Genomic DNA, 19,935 nt, shown 5'->3' with positions numbered 1-19,935 from the left:
GGGTTCCGGGAGACCCGAGTCCTCACGGTTGTTCGGTTTCGGCGGTTGGCTGCTGAGGGTTAAGGAGTTTCTCTTGGTTTACCAGAAACGTGATTTGCGCTTCATAAGTTACTCAGCAGCTGTGCGTCTCAGTCTCCCCATCTGAAAAAAGGTACATTAAGACCCGCCTTTAAGATTCCTGTGAGGATTCGGTATCATCAGATCGATGCCTGGTTCACTTAGAAAGCCCTCTGTGTTTGCTATTATTATTGTTGCCTAATCCCTCCCACGCTTCTACCGCCTGCCTGGCCCCCAGCGCGGTTCTGAGGAGAAAGGAAGATGCCCAAGGGAAATCGGCATTTATTGAGGGCCAAGTGAGCCCCTTGCGCGAAAGTGCAGTAAAAATGGATTTCAGCAAGCGCTGGAACTGAGACTCATAGACGCTGATGACTTGCTCACGGTCACCCAGCTAATAAATGGAGCCGCCCGACTTCAGAGTCTGACTCTGAGCCATTACGCTGTGTAGTTCCCAGCACACACCGTGCCGGGTCACACCACTGGCTGGGTGAAGGCATTCCCCCGTCCTGGAACACCTCTCTCTGTCACTGCGTCTTACGTAAGGCCCAGATGGTCCCACTCTTCCCTCTGGTTGGCCACTAATAATAAAACCACTAACGTTTATGTAAGTTTCACTAGGTATCAGGCACTGTCCTGAGTGCTTTACACATGGGGTCCTCATTACATCCATGTGAGGATCCTGAGTTGTTAAGGTACTATTAAATGAAATAATATACTACTCTCCAATGCAGAGTAAGTGCTCAGTAAATGTTCGCCATTATTATGATCCCCATTTTGCAGATGACAAAGCGAAGGCATGGGTAGGTTGAGTGTCTTGAGATTGCTCATGTAGAAGGGCAAGAGCTAGAAGTTAAGTGCAGGGGGATAGGCTCCAGGCTCCTGGTTCTTACCAGATTCAAAGGTACTCTTTCCTTTGTGCTGCAGTAGGTCCTATACTGCTTTGAAATTACCTGTTTCTGAGTGTCTCCCTATGAAGGGCGGTCCATTTTGAATTCTCAGCTTGTTTGCTGAGGTGAATGGCCCCTTGCCCAGTAACCATAATACAGGAATATTAAAAGCTGCTGATTAGATCTCAAGACTTCCAAGATCTTGTCTTTGACAATAACTTCTTTTCCTGTCACCATTCCATTCCTGCTTTAATTTTTTCATTATTTACTCAAAAACTCATGGACCACCCCTGTAAGTGTTCTCCCTCCCCACCTCTGGGATTTCATATAGGTCTCTCATAACTCTCACCAGAGTTCAGTGTTGTTGGCCTTTCCCATCAATGGCAAACTCGGTGCGGGTGGAGATCATGCCTGCCTTGGTCCCCCGTGTCCCTGGCAGGTGGATCCCGCACAGGACCTAACGTAGTGTAGGTGCTCAGTAAGTGTTCGCTTGGTGAATGGCTCCCAAAGGAGCCTAGCGCACAAAGGGAAACAAGGTCCACAGTCGCCAAGACACAAGTTAGATCCTGACGTTGCCGTTCCTCTTCCCCCAGCCTCTCACATCCTTCAGTGTCCTCATGCCATAGATCCTTCATGGCTCCACCTGGGCTTCAGAATTGTCAGAATGGACCGCAGCACCAATCCCAGAATACTGTGGCCATCAGAGAAGCCCATCAGCTACCTGGGCTTATCACCCACGTCTTCTACCTCCCTTCTGGAGCTGCAGAGGATTGCTTCTGGAAAGAAGATGACTACTTCCTGCAACTTCCAGGGCTGTCATTGCTGTGCTGTGATGAGTTTACTCTCCTTGCTTTCCATGGTGACTACTGCAAACTCTACTGTCTCCTCAGTCTTCCAGCCTCTCTCCTGGCTCTGCTGCACTTTGCTGTTACTTTTCCTCCTCCAACAGGAGTTTCTGTCTCCAATCTCTTCATTCAGGAAAGGATCTTGCTCTTTCAATTATTTTATCTCGAATCTGTCCAGTTCTGCCTCCCTTCTCCTTTTTTTTTTTTAAACGCACGGACCTCTGCCACTATAGAAACACCTTCACTTGCTGTTACCTCCTTAACACGGAAAGCTCTTTCTGGCCGCCTCTTCACCAACTGGCATTGATGTTACTAGCTGTGTGACTTGGGCGATTACTTAATCTTTTGGCACTTGGGTCTTCCTACCTGTGAAATATGGCTCATGACCCGCAGGTGTAGAGTGAGGAGCAAAGGCAGGTGACATAGATGCTGACATCCTAGCTCAGTGTCTGGGGCTCCTGTATTCAACACATTTGTTCCCCTCCTTTATTCCTTAGCACTGTGATGCAGCTTCTGCCCTCTTGTCTCCTCTAAACTGCACTCTCATTGATCACCAGCAACTTCCTCTAATAATTCAAAAGTCCCTTTGCCATAATATGTTTGCCTATTTGCATAAAGAATCACTAAGGCTATGTGGGGGTGGGTGGGGTAGACATGCAGGGAACGGGATAGGCCAGGTAACCGGGAGCAAGCTTCCCAACGTACATCTTTAAATCATTTTGATTCTTGAGTCAAGTAGTTTTCCTTTTTCCTGTATTAAGTCATCCCTTTTGGCTGATTGAAATATTTAGCATTTTTGACAACCCCTCCCTCCTGCTTTGAAAACTAAAGTGTACCGATTCTCCTCCCTCTCTGACTGCTCTTTCTTTGATGATCCTTCCTTCTCACACTCCTGGAAAAGGAAGTGGTGGGAATTTCCTGAAGATTTAACCCACCTTTACTCGCTTTGGAAACCGCATGTCTGCAAGTCTTATCTTCTGAGTCCACAGGTTTCTCCAAAGTTTTGTTGTTTTTTTTAAAAAAATGTAAATTTATTTATTTATTTGGCTGTGTTGGGTCTTTGTTGCTGTGCGCAGGCTTTCTCTAGTTGCGGCGAGTGGGATCCTTTCTTGTGGAGGATGGGCTCTAGGCGCACGGGCTTCAGTAGTTGTGGCACATGGGCTTCAGTAGTTGTGGCTCGCGGGCTCAAGTGCAGGCTCAGTAGTTGTGGTGCACGGGCTTTGTTGCTCCGCGGCATGTGGGATCTTCCCAGACCAGGGCTTGAACCCGTGTCCCCTGCATTGACAGGCGGATTCTTAACGACTGCGCCACCAGGGAGGTCCCCAAAGTTTTGTTCTTAATCTTCAAAGGCCGCCTAGACACTTGTAGCTGGTTGTCAGTGTTACCTAAAGCAACATCTCTAAATTGGGAATTTTATTTATTTATTTATTTATTTATTTATTTATTTATTTATTTACCTAGTGAACCTAATATAGGGCAAGGTTTGTGCTGGGTCTTACTTGCGGCACATGGGATGTTTTAGTTGCGGCATGTAGACTTCTTAGTTGCACCACGTGGACTCTCTTAGTTGTGTCATGCGAACTCTTAGTTGCGGCATGCATGTGGGATCTAGGTCCCCAACCAGGGATCGAACCTGGGCCCCCTGAATTGGGAGCCTGGAGTCTTACCCACTGGACCACCAGGGAAGTCCCGAAATCGGGAATTTTACATCTATCCTTTTGTTTTTGTTTCAGGCTTTTAAAATACTTAGTTTCTTAAATTCTGTTACTCATGAGGATCGTTCATTTCACAGTGGTGCCTAGTGTGTGCCAAGCATTGTACTAGGCACTGGGATATAGTGGTCAGCTGATGAGGCTTGAGTGGAGAGGGCAAAGGTGAAAAGAGAGGGAGGTAAATTTGGAGGAGCAGGTGGAAGGCAGACCATGGGAACCTGGTAGGAAATAAGGATATTTGGGGGTTTATTCCAAGCAATAGGAAACCACTAAATTTTTAGGCTGGAGGATGACTTCATCAGATTTATGTTTTGAAAAATATCTCAGCTCTTATGTGTAGAATGGATTGGGGGTGGGGAACTGGAGTGAATGCCAAATGAGAAACCAGTTGGGCTAATGCAGTGGACTAGGTGAGGCCTAGGGGTGTAATGATCTAGCCTGGACAAAGGAAGTAAGTGGCAGAGGAAATGAAGAAAAGGAAGAGATTAAGAGGTGCAATCAATCCAGCTTGGTGATGGGTTATGGGGAGTAAGGAAGGGGGTAGACTCAACTGATGCTCCTAGGTCTCTACGTTTTATTGCTAAAAGGATAGCAATGCCATTTACCATGGGGTGGGAGGAGGGGCAAGCAGGCAGGATGGACTTCTCTTTTGGGTTTATTGAGTTTCCAGAGCCATTAAGATATGCAGGTGTTTCAAAATGTTGAGCAGACAATTACATCTACAAGTCCGGAGCCCAGTGGTAAGGGTTGGAAATATAAATTGAGCAGTCTTAGCACATAGATGGTAATTAAAGCCATACGGGTTTTAGGAGCTCGAGCTGGAGAACAACACGGAAAAGAATTCTGCCCTTTCTGGTGCTTACATTCCAGTGAGGGAGATGGATAATAATGACTAAAAAAGATAATTTTAAAAAGTGGTTAAGTTCTGTGAACAAAATATAGCAGGACAAGAGCATAGAGTAGCTTAGGGTGGGGATGGGGGTGACAGTTGATCACGTGAATAGAGAATGAAGAATGGGGAGTTAAGGGCTTCCCTGGTGGCGCAGTGGTTGAGAGTCCGCCTGCTGGTGTGGGGGACGTGGGTTCGTGCCCCGGTTCGGGAGGATCCCACACGCCGCGGAGCGGCTGGGCCCGTGAGCCATGGCCGCTGGGCCTGCGCGTCGGAGCCTGTGCTCCGCAACGGGAGAGGCCACAACAGTGAGAAGCCCGCGTACCGCAAAAAAAAAAAAAAAAGAATGGGGAGTTAAAAGTAGCCAAGTGGGCAGGAAGGGAAAGGATCTCAAGCACTGGAGGAACCAGCACTTGAAGGGGGTGCACCTCTCTTCATTACAGTTTGGAAGCAGGAATTTGGGGGGAAATTCTTCTGATACCTCTAATTTCCTCCACATATCAGAGGACACAGGATGCTTGCTGGCAGTGTCAAGGTCTCATTGCTGGTTGGCTACAGTAGATTTACAGGAGTCCTTATTTGCCCCGCAGTGACTTTTTCCCCAAGTGGTGCTGCTTTTGGTTGCTGGTGGAAAATAGAAAATAGGGTTTTTCCAAAGTGGGGATTTTAGCAACCATATTATTGAAAATTATAGGCTATAAATTCTAAACTGGATTAGGAGGGAAATGAGGAAAAGGAGAGGGCTGATGGAGTCGAAGAAAGTAAACAGGCCAGCATCCTGGGATGGCTGATGAGGTCAAAATGAAGCCAAAGAGGAGGGGGAAGCAGTTTGGAAGGACAGGAAGTCAAGGTCAAGGATGCTGAAATTAGTGATTCTGGAGGGGAGCAATTTGGTGTGAGTATGGGAACGTGTGGCCAGGGTGACTGGGGGAAGGAGTGCAGAAACCTGGCAGTTAGGATGGATTTTCCAAGTGGATGCTGAAGTCACCTAAGGTGACGGCAGAGCCCGCAGCGGTGAAGAGCGCTGAGTCAGAGGCTAAAGTCTTGACAACCATCTTCAATTCTAAAACACACCCCCCCCTTAGACGTTTATGCATTTTAAAAATATCCAAAATTTAAAATAAAGTCTTTGGTGATAAAGGTCTTCATAGGTTTTGCTATGATCTCAATTCCACAAATACAGCACTTACTTGATATAGGCAGGCCTGCAGGGTGTTTTTGACATCTAGTTCACCTCTCCTGACCTCACATTTCCTGGTGTTTACTTATTTTATGATAAGAATTGGATGGTATATAGCCTACCACTTTGTACAGCAGACCTGCTTAAGACCATTCTCTTAGAATTCCAGGTGTCTTTCAGCCCAGGCATTTTGGCGTGATAACTTTGGAATCCAATCTGGGTTCCTAGCATGGTGACTGAAACAAGTTTCAATTAAGTAATGAATATTTACATGGTATGCTTAGAGCAGTGCCCTAATGTAAATATTATAGGAAGCAATCAGTCAGTGTTATCTACTAGTAGCTGATTAAATGATGCTGAGCGGCAGTTCCTCATGAAATGGGTTTGCCACTATTTCACACAGCATTCTGAGAATGAAGTCAGACGCGACACTACCTGGGAATTAGAACGTCTTAGTTTCCTTCCACTGCTCCCCTTTGCCCTTCTAGCGCTGCTGCATGGTCACATGTCTAACGAGTCTCTAGCAGCTAACAATAAGTAAGAAACTGTTCAGATGGGAACAAGCTGGCTTTCAGGGTAAGCCTCTCCCGCTCCTCCGCAGTGGTGAGCACCGGACGCAGGGCGGGGGCGCCGGCGGGTGGCTTCGTGGACAGAGCTGGCACGCTGTCACCTTCCCGGGCTGCAGCAGAGCCCCGGCAGGCATCGTCCCTCTGCCCTCCTCCACTCTGTAGTGTCTTCACTCCAGATGCACATGAGGCTCAAACGGGATGACAACGAAAGGTAGCAGGAGAACCTGAACTTCTTTCAGAGACTCTGAACCTGGCAGCGTGGCAGGCAGCAAGGAGCACACACCCACCAGCAGCTGGTCAACCTGACAACTCCGGCAGCACAAACATAACAAGACAAGATAGACAAAGTGGAGGCCCAGTCCAGATGCTGAATGTCAGACAGCGTTTATGTGTGGGGCAGGGCGAGGGAGTACAGTAGAAGAAATACAAACATTCAACAGACGAGGAAATTAAACTGGCAGAATAAAACAGGAAACCACAATAAATGCTTAGCAGCCAAACACATTTATTAGTCTTTTTTCTTTTTTTTTTTTCCAGGAACCCAAAAATATTTTGTAGTTATAATGTAAGCAACTGAGTTGCACATAATACAATCATATCTTTCCAAAATAAAATAAAATAAAAAACTAAACAAAAACAAAAATAAGCTGCTTAAAAGCCCAAAAAAACCCTTCAGAAAACTCATATATGCATTACATCATCTCTCAGTTTTAATGAAATGACGACGACTTAATTCCTTATTACTCAACCTGTCACAATCCAATAAAAGACCACCCTTTAGTTTTTTTTGTTTTTGACTTTTTTTTTTTGAAATCCAGCATGAGAAATACAGTACCTGCTATGGCAAAAAATACACATAAAATGCAACTTTTCAGCTTATTTGTACATTAGTAGAGTTTAACATTTTATTGTTTGTTTTTTAAGTGAACCAGTGATTTTAAGTACCACTATGCTAAAAAAGTAAAATAAAATATAGAAAAGGGGGGCCCAGCCTGCCATGCAAGTGCACCTCTAAAGTGCCTAGTTTCTGTGTCCATGTAAAACCAGTCATATGAGGAGCAATTTCAACATATGGGAGTTTGATTAAACCTCTGTGTTTAAGAGAAAAAAAAAAAAAAGACAATGCCATATCCTCCCTTTTCTCCCCTCAAACTTCCTTAAATCCCATCACCCACTTTCTCTATGGCCCACCAGTAGAGAGAAAAGAAAGCCACCAAAATAACATTGTAAAAGCTATTTCAAGTATAAGAAAAACAAAACACTTCTAGGTAACTTGCAGAGAGCATCAAAATTGTGCAGCTATTTAGTCATGTTTACAGGTTTTGTTTCTGCGGACAGTGTTTCAGATGAGAGGATTTTTGCTGTACCTTCCTGTTACCTGTTTGTGTGCAAAGTTGGAAAGCTGCCTTTGAAAGATCCAGCCTCTTTCTGATGCCCTTCTCTGCACCTTCTGTGAAAGGGGGCAAGGAGAGAAGCGAAGGGAGGAGCCACACGTCCCAGGCCATCAGGTGGTCAGGTGGTACTGCTCCGTCTCTCCTCTGCGCCATCCCCCAGGGCCCTCACTTCTCTTGTTCACCATCAGTGACCTCTCATTGCAGAGATTCCCATATTCAGCTTCCTGATTTGGTAGGATGTATTTTACTATGTAAACATAGCCCCCTAGGATTATGGAACCCAAAGCAGCATATATATCTCCATCTCAATGGAGAAAGAGAAAATAGTCCAGAAACCTCTCCTCGGGTTGCTTCTGTTATCTGTTTTTGGTTACTCGAAACGGGGAGGGGTGGGGTGGGCACAGAGTAAGTCATAAGCAAATAGTGGAGCGTTAGGAGTGGGCATGGTTGAGCCGTTGCATCTGCTCATTTTTTTTCCTCTGGGAAGGGTTTTTCTGTTTTTTTTTAAACCTGTTAAAAATGTTCCTGCACCTTAAGTCATACTGAGGTTAAGGCCAAGGGTGCAGAATCTTGTGCACGTGTCTCTGTGAGCACATTCATGGTGCACGCACCATTTTTTATGTCTTCTGTGAGATCACTGGACACACTTTGGTCACTGGTGTGTGCAAAGGGTGGTGGGGGGGAGTGTCCCAGGACAGAAGTGCAGAGATCAGCAGAGCCCTTTGGGAGCGTCGCAGAGGGACAGAAGGGCAGGAGAAACTCAGGAGGGACCAGAGGAAGGAGACTGATAGAAAAGGGGCTTCCACACAAACAACAGAAATAAAATCCGCAGGTCGACAGCGCCCCGATCAGAAGGTGGGTGGTGGATAGGCGTGCATTTATCATCAAGCTTCTTCCCTCAAAGGAAATCGTCAGTAGACAAAGATCAGCGAGTCCAACCTAAAAAGGGCTTCCTGACAGATACAGGGTTTATCTTTAAGATGGGGGGAGCTAGGGGGTTTGCAAAGAAGCTATTCAAAACGGTCTATTCTGGTCCTGCCTCATGAGCGGCCAAATCTAGGAGAGCAGTAGCTGACAGGTCCCTACAAGCAGCACTCGTTAAACTTATTCACCTCTACCTAAAGTCAGCTTCAAGCCTTGTGGAGGGAGGGACACCTGAGGGTGCGTGGGCCTTTCAGGGAGGTTGCCTGCACGCCTCAGCTGAGCTTCCTTCTAAGTAAGAAATCAGTTCATTTCCAGAGCATCGCAAAGCGACACGGCTATGAATTCTACAGCACAGAATTGAAATGCCAGGGACTGATTCTCTTTATGATCTACAGAATGCTACTCAGTTACTCAAAGTGTGTGTGTGTGTGTGTGTGTTTGAACCAAGAAAGGTTGAGAACTCAAGGTCTCAGGAGAAAACATTCTGGAGTCCCTGGAGGGGATGGATCTTCTGGAAGAGAGAAATCCAGACACTCCCTACCCTGAAACTAGAGCTAGAATATATGGCATCTATTCAGAGCAGGGTTTAAACACTGGTCTGTCGTCACTGTGTATGGGAGGCAATGGAGAGAACATCACCCCACAAATGCAAGTCCACTCCCCTGACCTGTTCTGCTTTCTCTTCTTAAACATGAAAGAATAAGATCTGAAACTTCTGATGGCTTTAAAAAAAGAAGTGGAAAACATCATATTTTAGGGTTACTTTCACAGCAAAGAAAAAATTGTAAAAGTTATCCTGCTATCTACACATTCATATTTTTCCAAGGATAACCCACCGATGTCAGAAAAGGAGGGGAGGTAAGGGTCTACACTGCAGGGGAAATGTACCTCGAGGTATTGTTTTGTGTTAGACAGCTGAAACGTCAGAATTTTATTTTTTTGTTTTCTTTTTTGTCTAAAGGCAATCTAACAGATTGGAACCCTGATGAGATCGTGCCTGTGCAGGCTTGCAGGGGCACGAGGAGACTGTGATCAAGTCTGTTACTAGTTACAGTACTGTGAACATCAACAGCAAAACTGCTGCAGGGAAACACTGGCTCCAGGCACGGCAGTCTCTTGCTTCCGATACTGTGTGTTGCCAGTGATGCCTAGACCAGAGCAATGCAAGGGCCACGACTGACTGCAGGAAGGATCAACAGAGGGATGCTGTCAGGACAAAGGGGAGGCTGTGGGCTTTCCCGTGTCAAACACCTCGCTGCTCACTAGCTACACACAGCTTAGTAACTGCAAGGGAAGCAGAGAGGTCACATATGGCGGAGGGGTAGTGGATAGGGGAGAGCTGCCCTGTTTGCCTGTCAAGCAACAGACCTCTTCCCCACAGAGAAAGAAAGTTTCCTTACAATTAAATTCACTTAAAAATGACTGAGAAAGAAGAAAGAAAAGTTAAAACGGAGCGAGGAGGAGGAGGAGGAGTTTTTTTTTTGAAATGACATAAAGAAAGGTCAGCACGAGTGAGGCAAGGTTTCCTGAGCTGGAAAGGGTTCTGAGTTCAGGACAGGGTGAGCACATTTTTCCAGAAAACACGGGGGCCTTCGGGGCCCTCCTGCTGCACCAGGCTGACACTGCACGGCTAGGATGGAGATCCAGTACCACACTGGTTGGTAGGGACTGCAGGCCCCCCAGGAAGTGCCAGGCCGGACTCACAGGTCTCTTTCTACCTCACTGTGCCGACCTTACCGCTTCTTACTCTCACTCCCCTTCCCTGCCAGCTTGAGGGGATACCATGGACACAGAAACTGTAGAACAAGGATACAAAGCTACTTCCTTCCCCTTTCTGCCCTCTCCTCCCACCCGCCCTTTGCAGAATGCATAGTTACAATTCACACGTTACAAAGTAAAGAAGCAATGATGACCACATATGGGACTTTTTTTTTTTTTGAAAAAAGAAAAATCCAACAACCTCTTCTTAAATTCAGTATCAAAATTCACATTTGCATAATAATACATTTCAAGGCCATTAGAGAGGAATGAGAGTGAAGCCCCGGAAGCTGCAGCATCTCTCCTCCCTGTGTCTTCCTGAATGAAGCTGAAGGAATCTTGCAGAGGGATTGTTTTCCTCTTTGGGGAGTTCTGAGGAATTATGGAAATGGCCCTTAGCATTCACTTGATTTCTCTTTAGAAAAGAGAGGGAGTGGGGAGAAGAGGTGGAATTGTTTAAAACAAACGTGAAACAAAGGAAGAGACACTGCAGATTTCTATGTTTAACTATAATAGTTCTGAAGAAATAAAATATGATTGCAGATTTTTCTCTTTTCTTTCACAAACATGTCAATCTTATCCTCTCAAAAGCCTTTCCCTCGTGTGTGATACCCTGTTTGCACAAACAGCGACATTATGTGACTTCCATTTGGGAAAAGAATTGCCTTCTCAGGACACAGACTCAAAGGGTGGCAACGCGCCGCCTGCCCTGCGTGAGGCAGGAGGGAAAAAAGCCTTCTCGACGTGCACGAGTGTGTCACAAGCATCACCATATTTCAATTCTCCAGTGCTTACGGGAAAACAAAGACTAAAACAGCCACAGCCACAGCCACACACGCACACACATAAACACGAAGAAGACTAGGCAATGCAGAGAGATTAAGTTCAACCTGCACTCTTGGACTAACCTGGTCTGTGTCATCTGTGCATCATCACCTCGTCATCCCCTCTCCCAAGTCCCGGAACCTCTCCCCCACGACTCTACACTGTGCAATAAAAACGCCCCGGGGACGGTCCGGAGAAATGCCGACTTCCCTAAAGACCAAGCTGACCGTCTTTCTGTTTTATCCCAATGGGTAGGTTCTTCCTAAAACAGACGGTCTCTGAACTCACAAAGGCACATTCAGAAATACTACACTTAAGTAAGTAATTCCTTGGACAAAATTAAAAAGGGGAGGGGTAGGGGTGGTGTTTTAAACACATATATTTTAACTTATCCCGAAACGTCTGGCAACAAGTGTCATGCTGAATGCATCACTTGGTGAAAAACTCTACTACCTTTAAAAGGTATGTAACTTCTTTAAGGGTTCCAAAGGTTTTGCTCTGTTTTGTATAAACAGTCCCCTTTTTCATTTTTGGCGAACACACGCAGGATATACTCTCTTCCTCTCCATAAAGCTCTGCTGTCAGGTTGGTCCTGCAGCGAGGTGGCTCCTGGCAACCCGTCACCTCTCACAACCCAGCCCTCCAAGGACTGTGCACGCCTTTCAGGACCCCAAGGAGAAGGACCGCCAGATGCAGTAAGAGGTCCAGGGAAGCGGGGGACCAGAAAGGACAGAAAGCACTTCGCTCCACAACATCGGAAGCTACTCCACAGTTTCTCTTTTGCTGCTCACCAGCAGCAGCAAATAGGACTTTCACTTTTTGAGAAAAACAATCCCAGCTAATTAATATTGGCTCAAAATGGATAAATTCCAATTGGGAATTTACTTTCAAAACTTATTTATATTTTGAAAGTGAAATTGAGGCACAAAGCGCTTTAGGGAAACACTGTTTCTTTTCAATTTAAAACAGAACACTTCTTGCCGCTTTCTGACCTTTCTCCTCCCATGAACAAAACAAGCGTTTGTCACAATGAAGAACCAACAGCTGAACTTTGCAGAGACCTTCTGCTCAGGGCAGTACCATCTTTCCTGGTGTGCACAGTTGTCGTTAAAAACAAATTCAGGTGTACGGCTAACTGAAGAGGAAATTATTTAAATTCTGTGAGGCAAACACTGGCAGTTTCTATCACTTTTGCTATTTTATTTTGGTGATGGAGGTTACTGTAAGAGACTGACAGTTTAAAAACCACTCAAAAAAAAAACAACCCACTCAAATGTTCGAATACTTGGTAATTAGTCCAGATCTAGTCTGCGTGACCGTAAATATGAGGATGGCATGGATGCCCAGCCGGTGGGGTGTAGCCCTGTTTCCTGACCGGTGTTCCCTTCACCATCCTGTGCATGTCTGTGGCCTCTTTCCTCTGCTGAAGCAGGCAGGGTCATTGCTCAATTTAATTATGTTATTACTATGTTCATAGATTCTTGAAGTTGATAATTATTTCAAATAAAGAATGTGATGCCAGTACCTCCTTTGTCAAATTTCAGGTCAAGAAAACAATGCCATCATTGACAAATGGGGACCATCTCTGAAAATACACACACGTTTGGCACTGGCCATAAACCTACAGGCCTTATCACAGGGTGTGCACTAGCTCTGGAAATAGAGATAATGTTCTATGTTTTGTAATAGACTGATGATGTCCTTGACAACATTTTATACACCTGCCTGTTTCTAGATTGCTTGGACACCCTGTACTTGCGGATAAGAAAGCAGAGAGGCTGTGGGGCAGTTCTACAGCTGAGGGGAAGGGCCCTCTGTTTTCTGATTAACTGCTGAGGTTATACACACGGGCCAGACTATTTTCATCTGCACTATCGCACGCAGCCTTAGTTGTACACTCACGGGAGGGAAAACAATAAGATTTCTCTTTGTAGTAGCACTAAGAAGTGTAGTTAATGCATAGACGTGAAGTATGACAAAACTTGGTGAAACACTGGAGAAGAACAGGTTTGATTTGTTTTTTTTAACCAACTAAAAATGTATCTCTACTCCTAAAGTCCTTATAGATAAGTAAAAGAAAAAAACCCAAACTCAAAACAATAACCTAGAGTGTTGTATGCTGAATTTGAACTCTGAGGATGGGGGAGAAGGGGACCTTTTCAACATAAAGACTCAATTGTTCCCTAATCTTAGAGATGGCTACTATAGCCAAGTCTGCTGCAAACATCCTGTTTACACAGCAGAGAACAGGCTTGGCCTAAGCATTCTGCTCAGCTCACAGATGTCTTCATTCTGTTTAACAGTCAAGATGGCAGAATAGAAAAAATAAAACTAAAAAGTACGCAGCATCTGAGGTCGATATGGAATCTGGCTGTTAATCTTACAAAAACTGCCCCCCTCCCCTGCAAAAAGTGGTGAAAGTGAGAGTGAATACTTGCAACTAGTTAATAGCCTGTGAAATTTTAGTTGCTGCTAGCTACATTAATAACAGGTCTTCCAAATTCTTCGACAGTAATTTTTTTTTCTTTTCTTTCTTTCTGCATATCTTACACACCACATGCAACCCACAGGAACTTGGAAGAACCAACTGCTAACTTCTGCTACATTCACGTCAGAAGAGGTGGGAAAGTTCTTAGAACAGGAGCCACAGTAATAGAAAATCAAGTTGCTATCAATAAAACTGACTGAATGGCAATCAAGGCATAATGTTGATTTACTGGGGGACACTGATGAAAGGATGTGCTTTGGAACCTTAACTTGCAGCACTGCTAAGTTAACTTCCGTGAATGTTGTAAATGAAAAATATCGAGGGCTGGGGACTTGGGGGATCAGAGATGTCACATGGACCATCCATTTCGTCACAGTGTCTAGGAGATCTGTACTTTTTTTTAAAAAACACCTAAAATTAGGTCATGGCACTGGATCTTAATTGCCAGGAGAGGTCTCCGGTCTGATGGAAGACTTCCCTTCCCCTTCTAGTGCTTCTTTCCTTTTGGCTACTCGTGTGGTAGATAGAAACCAAGTTCACGATGTGTGAGAGTGGGATATCTCTGGCCACTAGTAATCAAGTGTTTAAAAAAATACAGGAAACTGGTAAAAATTGGAAAGCTCTAGTTTACATGATCAAAATGTTCATGAAGTAAATCCATGTAATGAGAGGTCACCAGCAAGCCCCTGTACCCATGCCAGAATGCAGTGGAAGAGAAGATGCTTCCGCCACATTTTCTAAGTGTACTGAAGCCATCTAACCTCTCAGCAGACATGACTCTTGCCAAGGAATACCATGGAAAGAAAAGTTTTCCTCTTCCATTACATACTCACTATATCCTGTTCTTAGGTCACTGACAACCAAAAAAGCAAAGCTTCCAGCAACTGGTCAAGAAAAAGGGAGTTGATGGGAAAAGGAGGAGACAAAGAAGAAGAGCAGAAAAACAGGAACCCCTTTCTAATGGCCCGACACAAAGAGCCTTTCCAAGTCACTGCAGTTGTCACCAGAGAAGCCGATACACAGTAACAAAGGGTGACAGCACAAGGAAGGGTCTTGGTATCCCACATTATCAAGACATAAAAGCATACTTCCTTGATTTGTTTCTTTAATGACTTTAAATTTAGCCCACTGCCTTTGGGGCCTGTCCAGAACCACTCCAATTTCTGTAACGGGTGAGTGTCTTACTGTCTGGAGCGACGGGACCACATGCACATACGCACGAGTTCCTCTTGCTTAGGATGTGTGGGTGTATGTACGAAGGCACTAAAGCGGTTTCAGAGAAACTGCAGGCAGCAACCCCACCCCACTCCCTTTACCTGTCGAGCAGGAGTTTCTTTCCCACTGGGAAGCTTAGGTGTTTAAAAGAAGCTGTGGTCATGCTTGGGAATTCTAACCCCTGGCCCAGGAGGGAATACAAAAAGAGAATTCGACATCACCAAAAACTGAAAGGAAATACTCCACATCTCCGGCTGGGGGATGGGGATAATTAAGCAGCAGATCTTCAAAACAGCAATTAAAATGAGCACAACGGTAGCTGGGAGCTAAAAAAGTAAAACCACTTGTTCCTTATTAGATTCTTCTACTTTCTCCTCCTCCCTTAACAAACGGAGGTAAGACGGACATTCTTCATTAATAGAACAGTCCATAGATATTTTTCCTCTAGTAATGCCTACATTTAAAATTTGTTCCAAAAATTATTAACCTATATTTCCTAACTCTTTACATAGATTCTCAGCAATCCAACCGTACTACTTTACAGATTAGAGTTACTTTTTTTTTTAAGCTGTTGTTTCTTTCTTTTATCCTTTCTTTTGTTGCTGTGGTTGGGGAGACAGGGTGAAAGGTTCCTTTAAAGAAAACCAAAAATTCCAAGGGGAGATTTAAATGTTCAGTCGTAAACGGAAAGGAATAAAGTGATGGCATTCCCATTTATACACACCAAACACTCTCCCACTAAATTATGCACAATTTCCAATGAATCCATGCTAGAGCTCTTATAAAGCTTAATCCTTCTCCCATATCTTTTAAGCTCGTGAATTTACCTGTTGCTGCTAAATTGATAATTTTTAAAAAATATTTCTTTCTACGTGTTTTAAAATGTGTGATCCCCAGTATGACAATAATGTTTGGAGACTTTTCTTTTTACATTTTAAGTAAAAATTGTTTAAACTTTCTGAAGTTTCAGGAACTTGTAAAAGTTTATTAACAGGAAAGAAACAGCCGTCTATCTAGGATAAGATACGGTTAAATAAACCATCTTCCAAAATCTGGCTTCCTACCCTAGAATTCCTGAGAATGCTTGCAAATTTTAAAGCAGGAAAATAAATGTTAAAAACAAAAACAAAAAACACTGTTAAATGCTCCCAGAGTTAGTCTTCATCTAAAATATATATTTATATGTATATATATATGCACTTTTTGGTCTTTTTTTAAGTTTTCAGTTTTTTTCCCTTTAAGCTTATGATGGAAGAACATTTTAGCTTCTCGTGTTTATTTTTACATATTTCAAATCCCTCATTATGTCTTGTAAACAAGAGGGGCTCTAGCACCCGGCTTTCACCGTAGTATCGTAAGGAACTCAACTAACCCATAGTGCAGGTCAAGGAACCAACAGGCAGGAAGAGAGGAGGGTGGGGCAGGACATGCCAGGGAACCAAGAGCGGCAGTGGACAGTCACCACTGGCTCGCGTGAGCCTCAGGACATGCTCCCGGCCCAGGGACACTCAGATTCAGCCTTCTGTAGATGTGTGAACACAGCTGCTCTTCACCTGGAGGCCACCACACATGCCAGGGTTTTGCCCCCACCCCAGGCAGAGAGCAGTCGGTGGGGCTCGAAGGAGACATTTTGTGCGTGGGCAGAAGTGGAAGGGGCATGGTGGTGATGAAAACCGGAGGGCACAGTTAGTTTTCTAAAGGCATCCGATGGGACCAAACCAACGCTAGAAACTCAAGTTTGACCACCTACCCACAAAGGGTTCATAAAGACTTGCATAAGCAAGCACTCACTTGAATTACGCACATCAATCTCTTTTGAGGCTAGGTTTATAATCAATAGAGTAAACTGAGAGGACTACAGAATTCCCATTCTTTGTCTCACAAAACCACTTAGATGCAAATAATTGGTTTTTGCCTTTTCCTATACACAGCCACCCACCCACCCACAGACACAAGCTAAAAGTCAAATACATTATTAGGCATTGTTGTATCCTTCACTGAAGATGCTAAAGAAAGAAAAACTCCCTTGTCCTCACTAGCAGCAAGTTACGGAGGACAGTAGAGGTCTGCTCCCACCAAGGGTTGGAATGGGCAGGTATTTGCTGGTACAGAATGTCGGCACTTTATGTTAAACAGTATAATGCAGACTGGGATGTCCACACAAGTGCTACCACGTTACCGGCACACGTCCCCCCCCTCCCCCCCACCCCGCCAGCCATCTGTTTTGTATAAAGGGGTACCCTTCAGGTCTGCTGTAACTCTTCACAAAAAGCAGTTTGATACATGTTGATTCCAACATAAGTACATACATGTTGGTGATAACTGTGGATTAAAAGTTGCCCCCTATTCGGCCCAGAGTACTACTACATTGATGCTTAAAAAAAAAAAAAAAGTCTTTAAATACCGAAATAAAAAAAGCAACATTACAAGGAAAAAAAAAAAAAAGAGGTCAAAACCAAAAAAAGGTGCAATACTTAAGTCTTTGCTAAGTTATACCTGCCTAAGCAAAACCACATACACAGGAAATACACAACACAGAGAAACAAAAGGAAACGCTTGAAGTACACACTGGTTTAAGAACATTCGTTAAGTAAACGTTTCTGTCAGTGATGGCCTGGTGCTGTAACACGCCACGGCCTGGCACAGGTAACGCTCAGCAAGAAGGGGGCAGAGAGGGAGGAGCTGCGGATGCTTGCAGGAGGCTGCTCACGACTTATTTTTGTTTCTGTTTTCGTAAAATGTTAAAGAGAAACAATAGAAATTTTAAATTCAGCATTACCTGACTTTCTGACCAATGTCTCATACCTGATTACACAAGAAAGGGGGAACACAGTTTTTCTGCTTTTGAGACATCACATCGTTAAAAGCTACCTTACTGTCTGTTCCCATTCAGGCTAATGGAAAGGCCAGCATGAAATTTAACAGATATTCTGATGTGCCTACTAGTAGCCACTTACTTCAAAAAACAGAAATAAATAAACACACAGTTGCTCCAAGAGGTACCTCCTGCTCTCCTAGTTTTGAGGACTTGGCAGTGCTCCACTCTACTGCTAGGTCAAAAGAAAAGAGACAGAAAACTCACGCTCGGGCTACTTTGCAACTGTAAAGGAGCTCCCTGCTTTCCTCATTAAAAAGCACTCTGCTCATCTCAATACAGCCCAACGGGGTGGCTTCAGTAGCAGTGGGTCCCCGAGGTGCTCGTGCTCCTGTGTTCTCATTGTTAAAAAAAATAAAAATAAAAATAAAAAGCAGATGGCCGGCCAGCCAGCCTGCGGACTGTCAGCAATGCAGCTTTCTGAGAAATCAGGATGGGGAGAGGAGGAGGAGGACACAGGCGCGCGCGCGCGCGCGCACACACACACACACACAGACAGAGAGAAGGATGCACGCGAATGCACATGAACACACGTGCACACACATACCAGAACGAGCATGCCTGGGCAGTTACATGTGCCAGAACACACTGGTATTTATCAACCAGCCAATCACAATTTTTTTCTTTTTTTTCTTTTTTTTGTTTTTTTTTTTAGGTTTTTTGTGTTTTTGTTTTTAAAGTGAGGCTCCGTCAAGTCTTCCCTCCCCCCACCCCGACAATTCTTTTGAATTCCCCTCCCTCCCAAACATGGTAGACCTAAGGACGGAAACACACCCAGTGCAAACAAAGTTAAAAAGCTATTTTTTTTCAGTATATATGTTTCTTAGCAACAACTTCCATATAACATGAAAAAAGTGAAAAACTAGAAACTAATTTTTTTAATTTTTTTGTGTTTAAATTTAAATGGTATGTGTACTTGCTTCACATTGTCTTTCTAGGTTGGCGTTCATGATTCAAGTATTTCAAGAGTGATATGTTCTCTTTTTGGATTCATATTCCAAACGAAAAAACTGAAGTTATAAGGGAGGCAACTATGTGCTCAGACAGTCTGTCAATGACCCACCTTTTTTTCTCTCTCCGTTTTCTTTTTTCCTTTTAAAAATGTATTTATTGCAAGTTGAAAAAAAAAACGAAAAGGTCAAGTTAGTGCTGCTGCTGTTCCAAAAAAGGTCACGAGGTCAGAGTTGAAAGTTCTAAGTTCAGATTGAATCCGACCCTCCTCCCAGAAGGTCACCAGGTAGTAAAGGAGCAGGGCTGCCCATCCTATGGGGGTCTTCCACGGTCGGGACTCCCCACAAGCTAGAAGAATAGTTTGGGGGTCCCCACAATGAAGCGCCAGCAAGATCGGCCCCGCTGCTGCCACCAGCACTGCTGCTCCATTGCCCGAGCCCTGTGGACCCACCGAAAAGATTCAGAGCAGGTCCGACGGGATCTGACTGGGTCTGGCCGGTCTCCAGGGACTGCCAACCCGCTGCGGGTGCACTCGGGGTTGCCGCAGGGGTAGGGGGCTGAGCTTGTGCCAGAAAGCGGCTAACTTCATCATCAGTGGCAAACTCAGCCAGGATGGTAGTGTTTCCCAACACACACCTGGAAAAAAGGGGAGGGAAAGAGCCATGCATTTGAGGAAACTCCTAAAAGCATGCATAGGGAACTGAGTATTTTGAGTCCTCACTACTCAAAAGTGTGGTCCTTTGACTAGCAGCTTCCACCTCCCCTGGACGCTTTTCAGAATCACAGGATAGGAACCTGCTTTTAACCAGACCAATAGGTGACTGAGAAGTACTGATTGAGAACGTTATCACTCAATCTCCAGATATCCAAAGACTACTGGAGAATATTATATATCAATATCCCTTGGGATATGGAATTTGTATGTCAAGTAAAATGTCGCCTCTTTTTTTTTCCCCCTTGGGGGTAAAAGATCACAGCCCCAAGCATCAAGGTGACCCAGCTCCAGACACCTGAAGTGCTGCTTCATCTCAGGGCCGGGCTCACTGCCTGACCTCCCCATCACTTGCTTGTTCTGTGTGTACCTTTCTGTCATGGCGTCTGCAGCCACGGGGAGTCAGCTCCTTCCGTTCACCACCTTGACAGTGGCGGGGAAGAGGATGGTCAGAGTCTGATCCAGCCCCACTTACTTCAGGCAGAACCCCTGCTACCCACTAAGACCACAATATTCATCATCACCCACAGAGAGGCCAAAGAAAGCAGCTAGATCCTGTTATGAAAAGGGACAGCACTTACGACGTCTCACATTTCATAAATACTGGATTTGTTTCATGGTACTAAAAATTTACTCACTGCTTCACAAATCTGT

General features: G+C 44.6%; 1 protein-coding gene and 1 long non-coding RNA gene across 5 annotated transcripts in view; one reads left to right on the top strand and one right to left on the bottom strand.

Moving 5' to 3' along the window:
* Positions 1 to 19: 19 nt before the first annotated feature.
* Positions 20 to 12,304, top strand: LOC309812564. Its single transcript, XR_014295349.1, has 2 exons — positions 20 to 151; positions 9,419 to 12,304. It is a non-coding gene; the product is annotated as an uncharacterized lncRNA (long non-coding RNA).
* Positions 12,305 to 12,410: 106 nt separating this feature from the next.
* The window catches only part of TNRC6B (trinucleotide repeat containing adaptor 6B), a 257,905-nt gene continuing 250,380 nt past the window's right edge, over positions 12,411 to 19,935 (bottom strand). For all 4 annotated transcript variants that reach the window (XM_082636370.1, XM_082636372.1, XM_082636373.1 and 1 more), the window contains one exon: positions 12,411 to 19,205. In XM_082636370.1, coding sequence (XP_082492496.1) covers positions 18,818 to 19,205 — 388 coding nt within the window. In that variant the 3' untranslated portion in view covers positions 12,411 to 18,817. The remainder of the gene's footprint in view (positions 19,206 to 19,935) is intronic.

Source organism: Mesoplodon mirus, assembly GCF_964341445.2.
Source record: "Mesoplodon mirus genome assembly, chromosome: 11".
Classification (NCBI taxonomy): domain Eukaryota; kingdom Metazoa; phylum Chordata; class Mammalia; order Artiodactyla; family Ziphiidae; genus Mesoplodon; species Mesoplodon mirus.
This window is presented reverse-complemented; position numbering and strand designations above follow the sequence as displayed.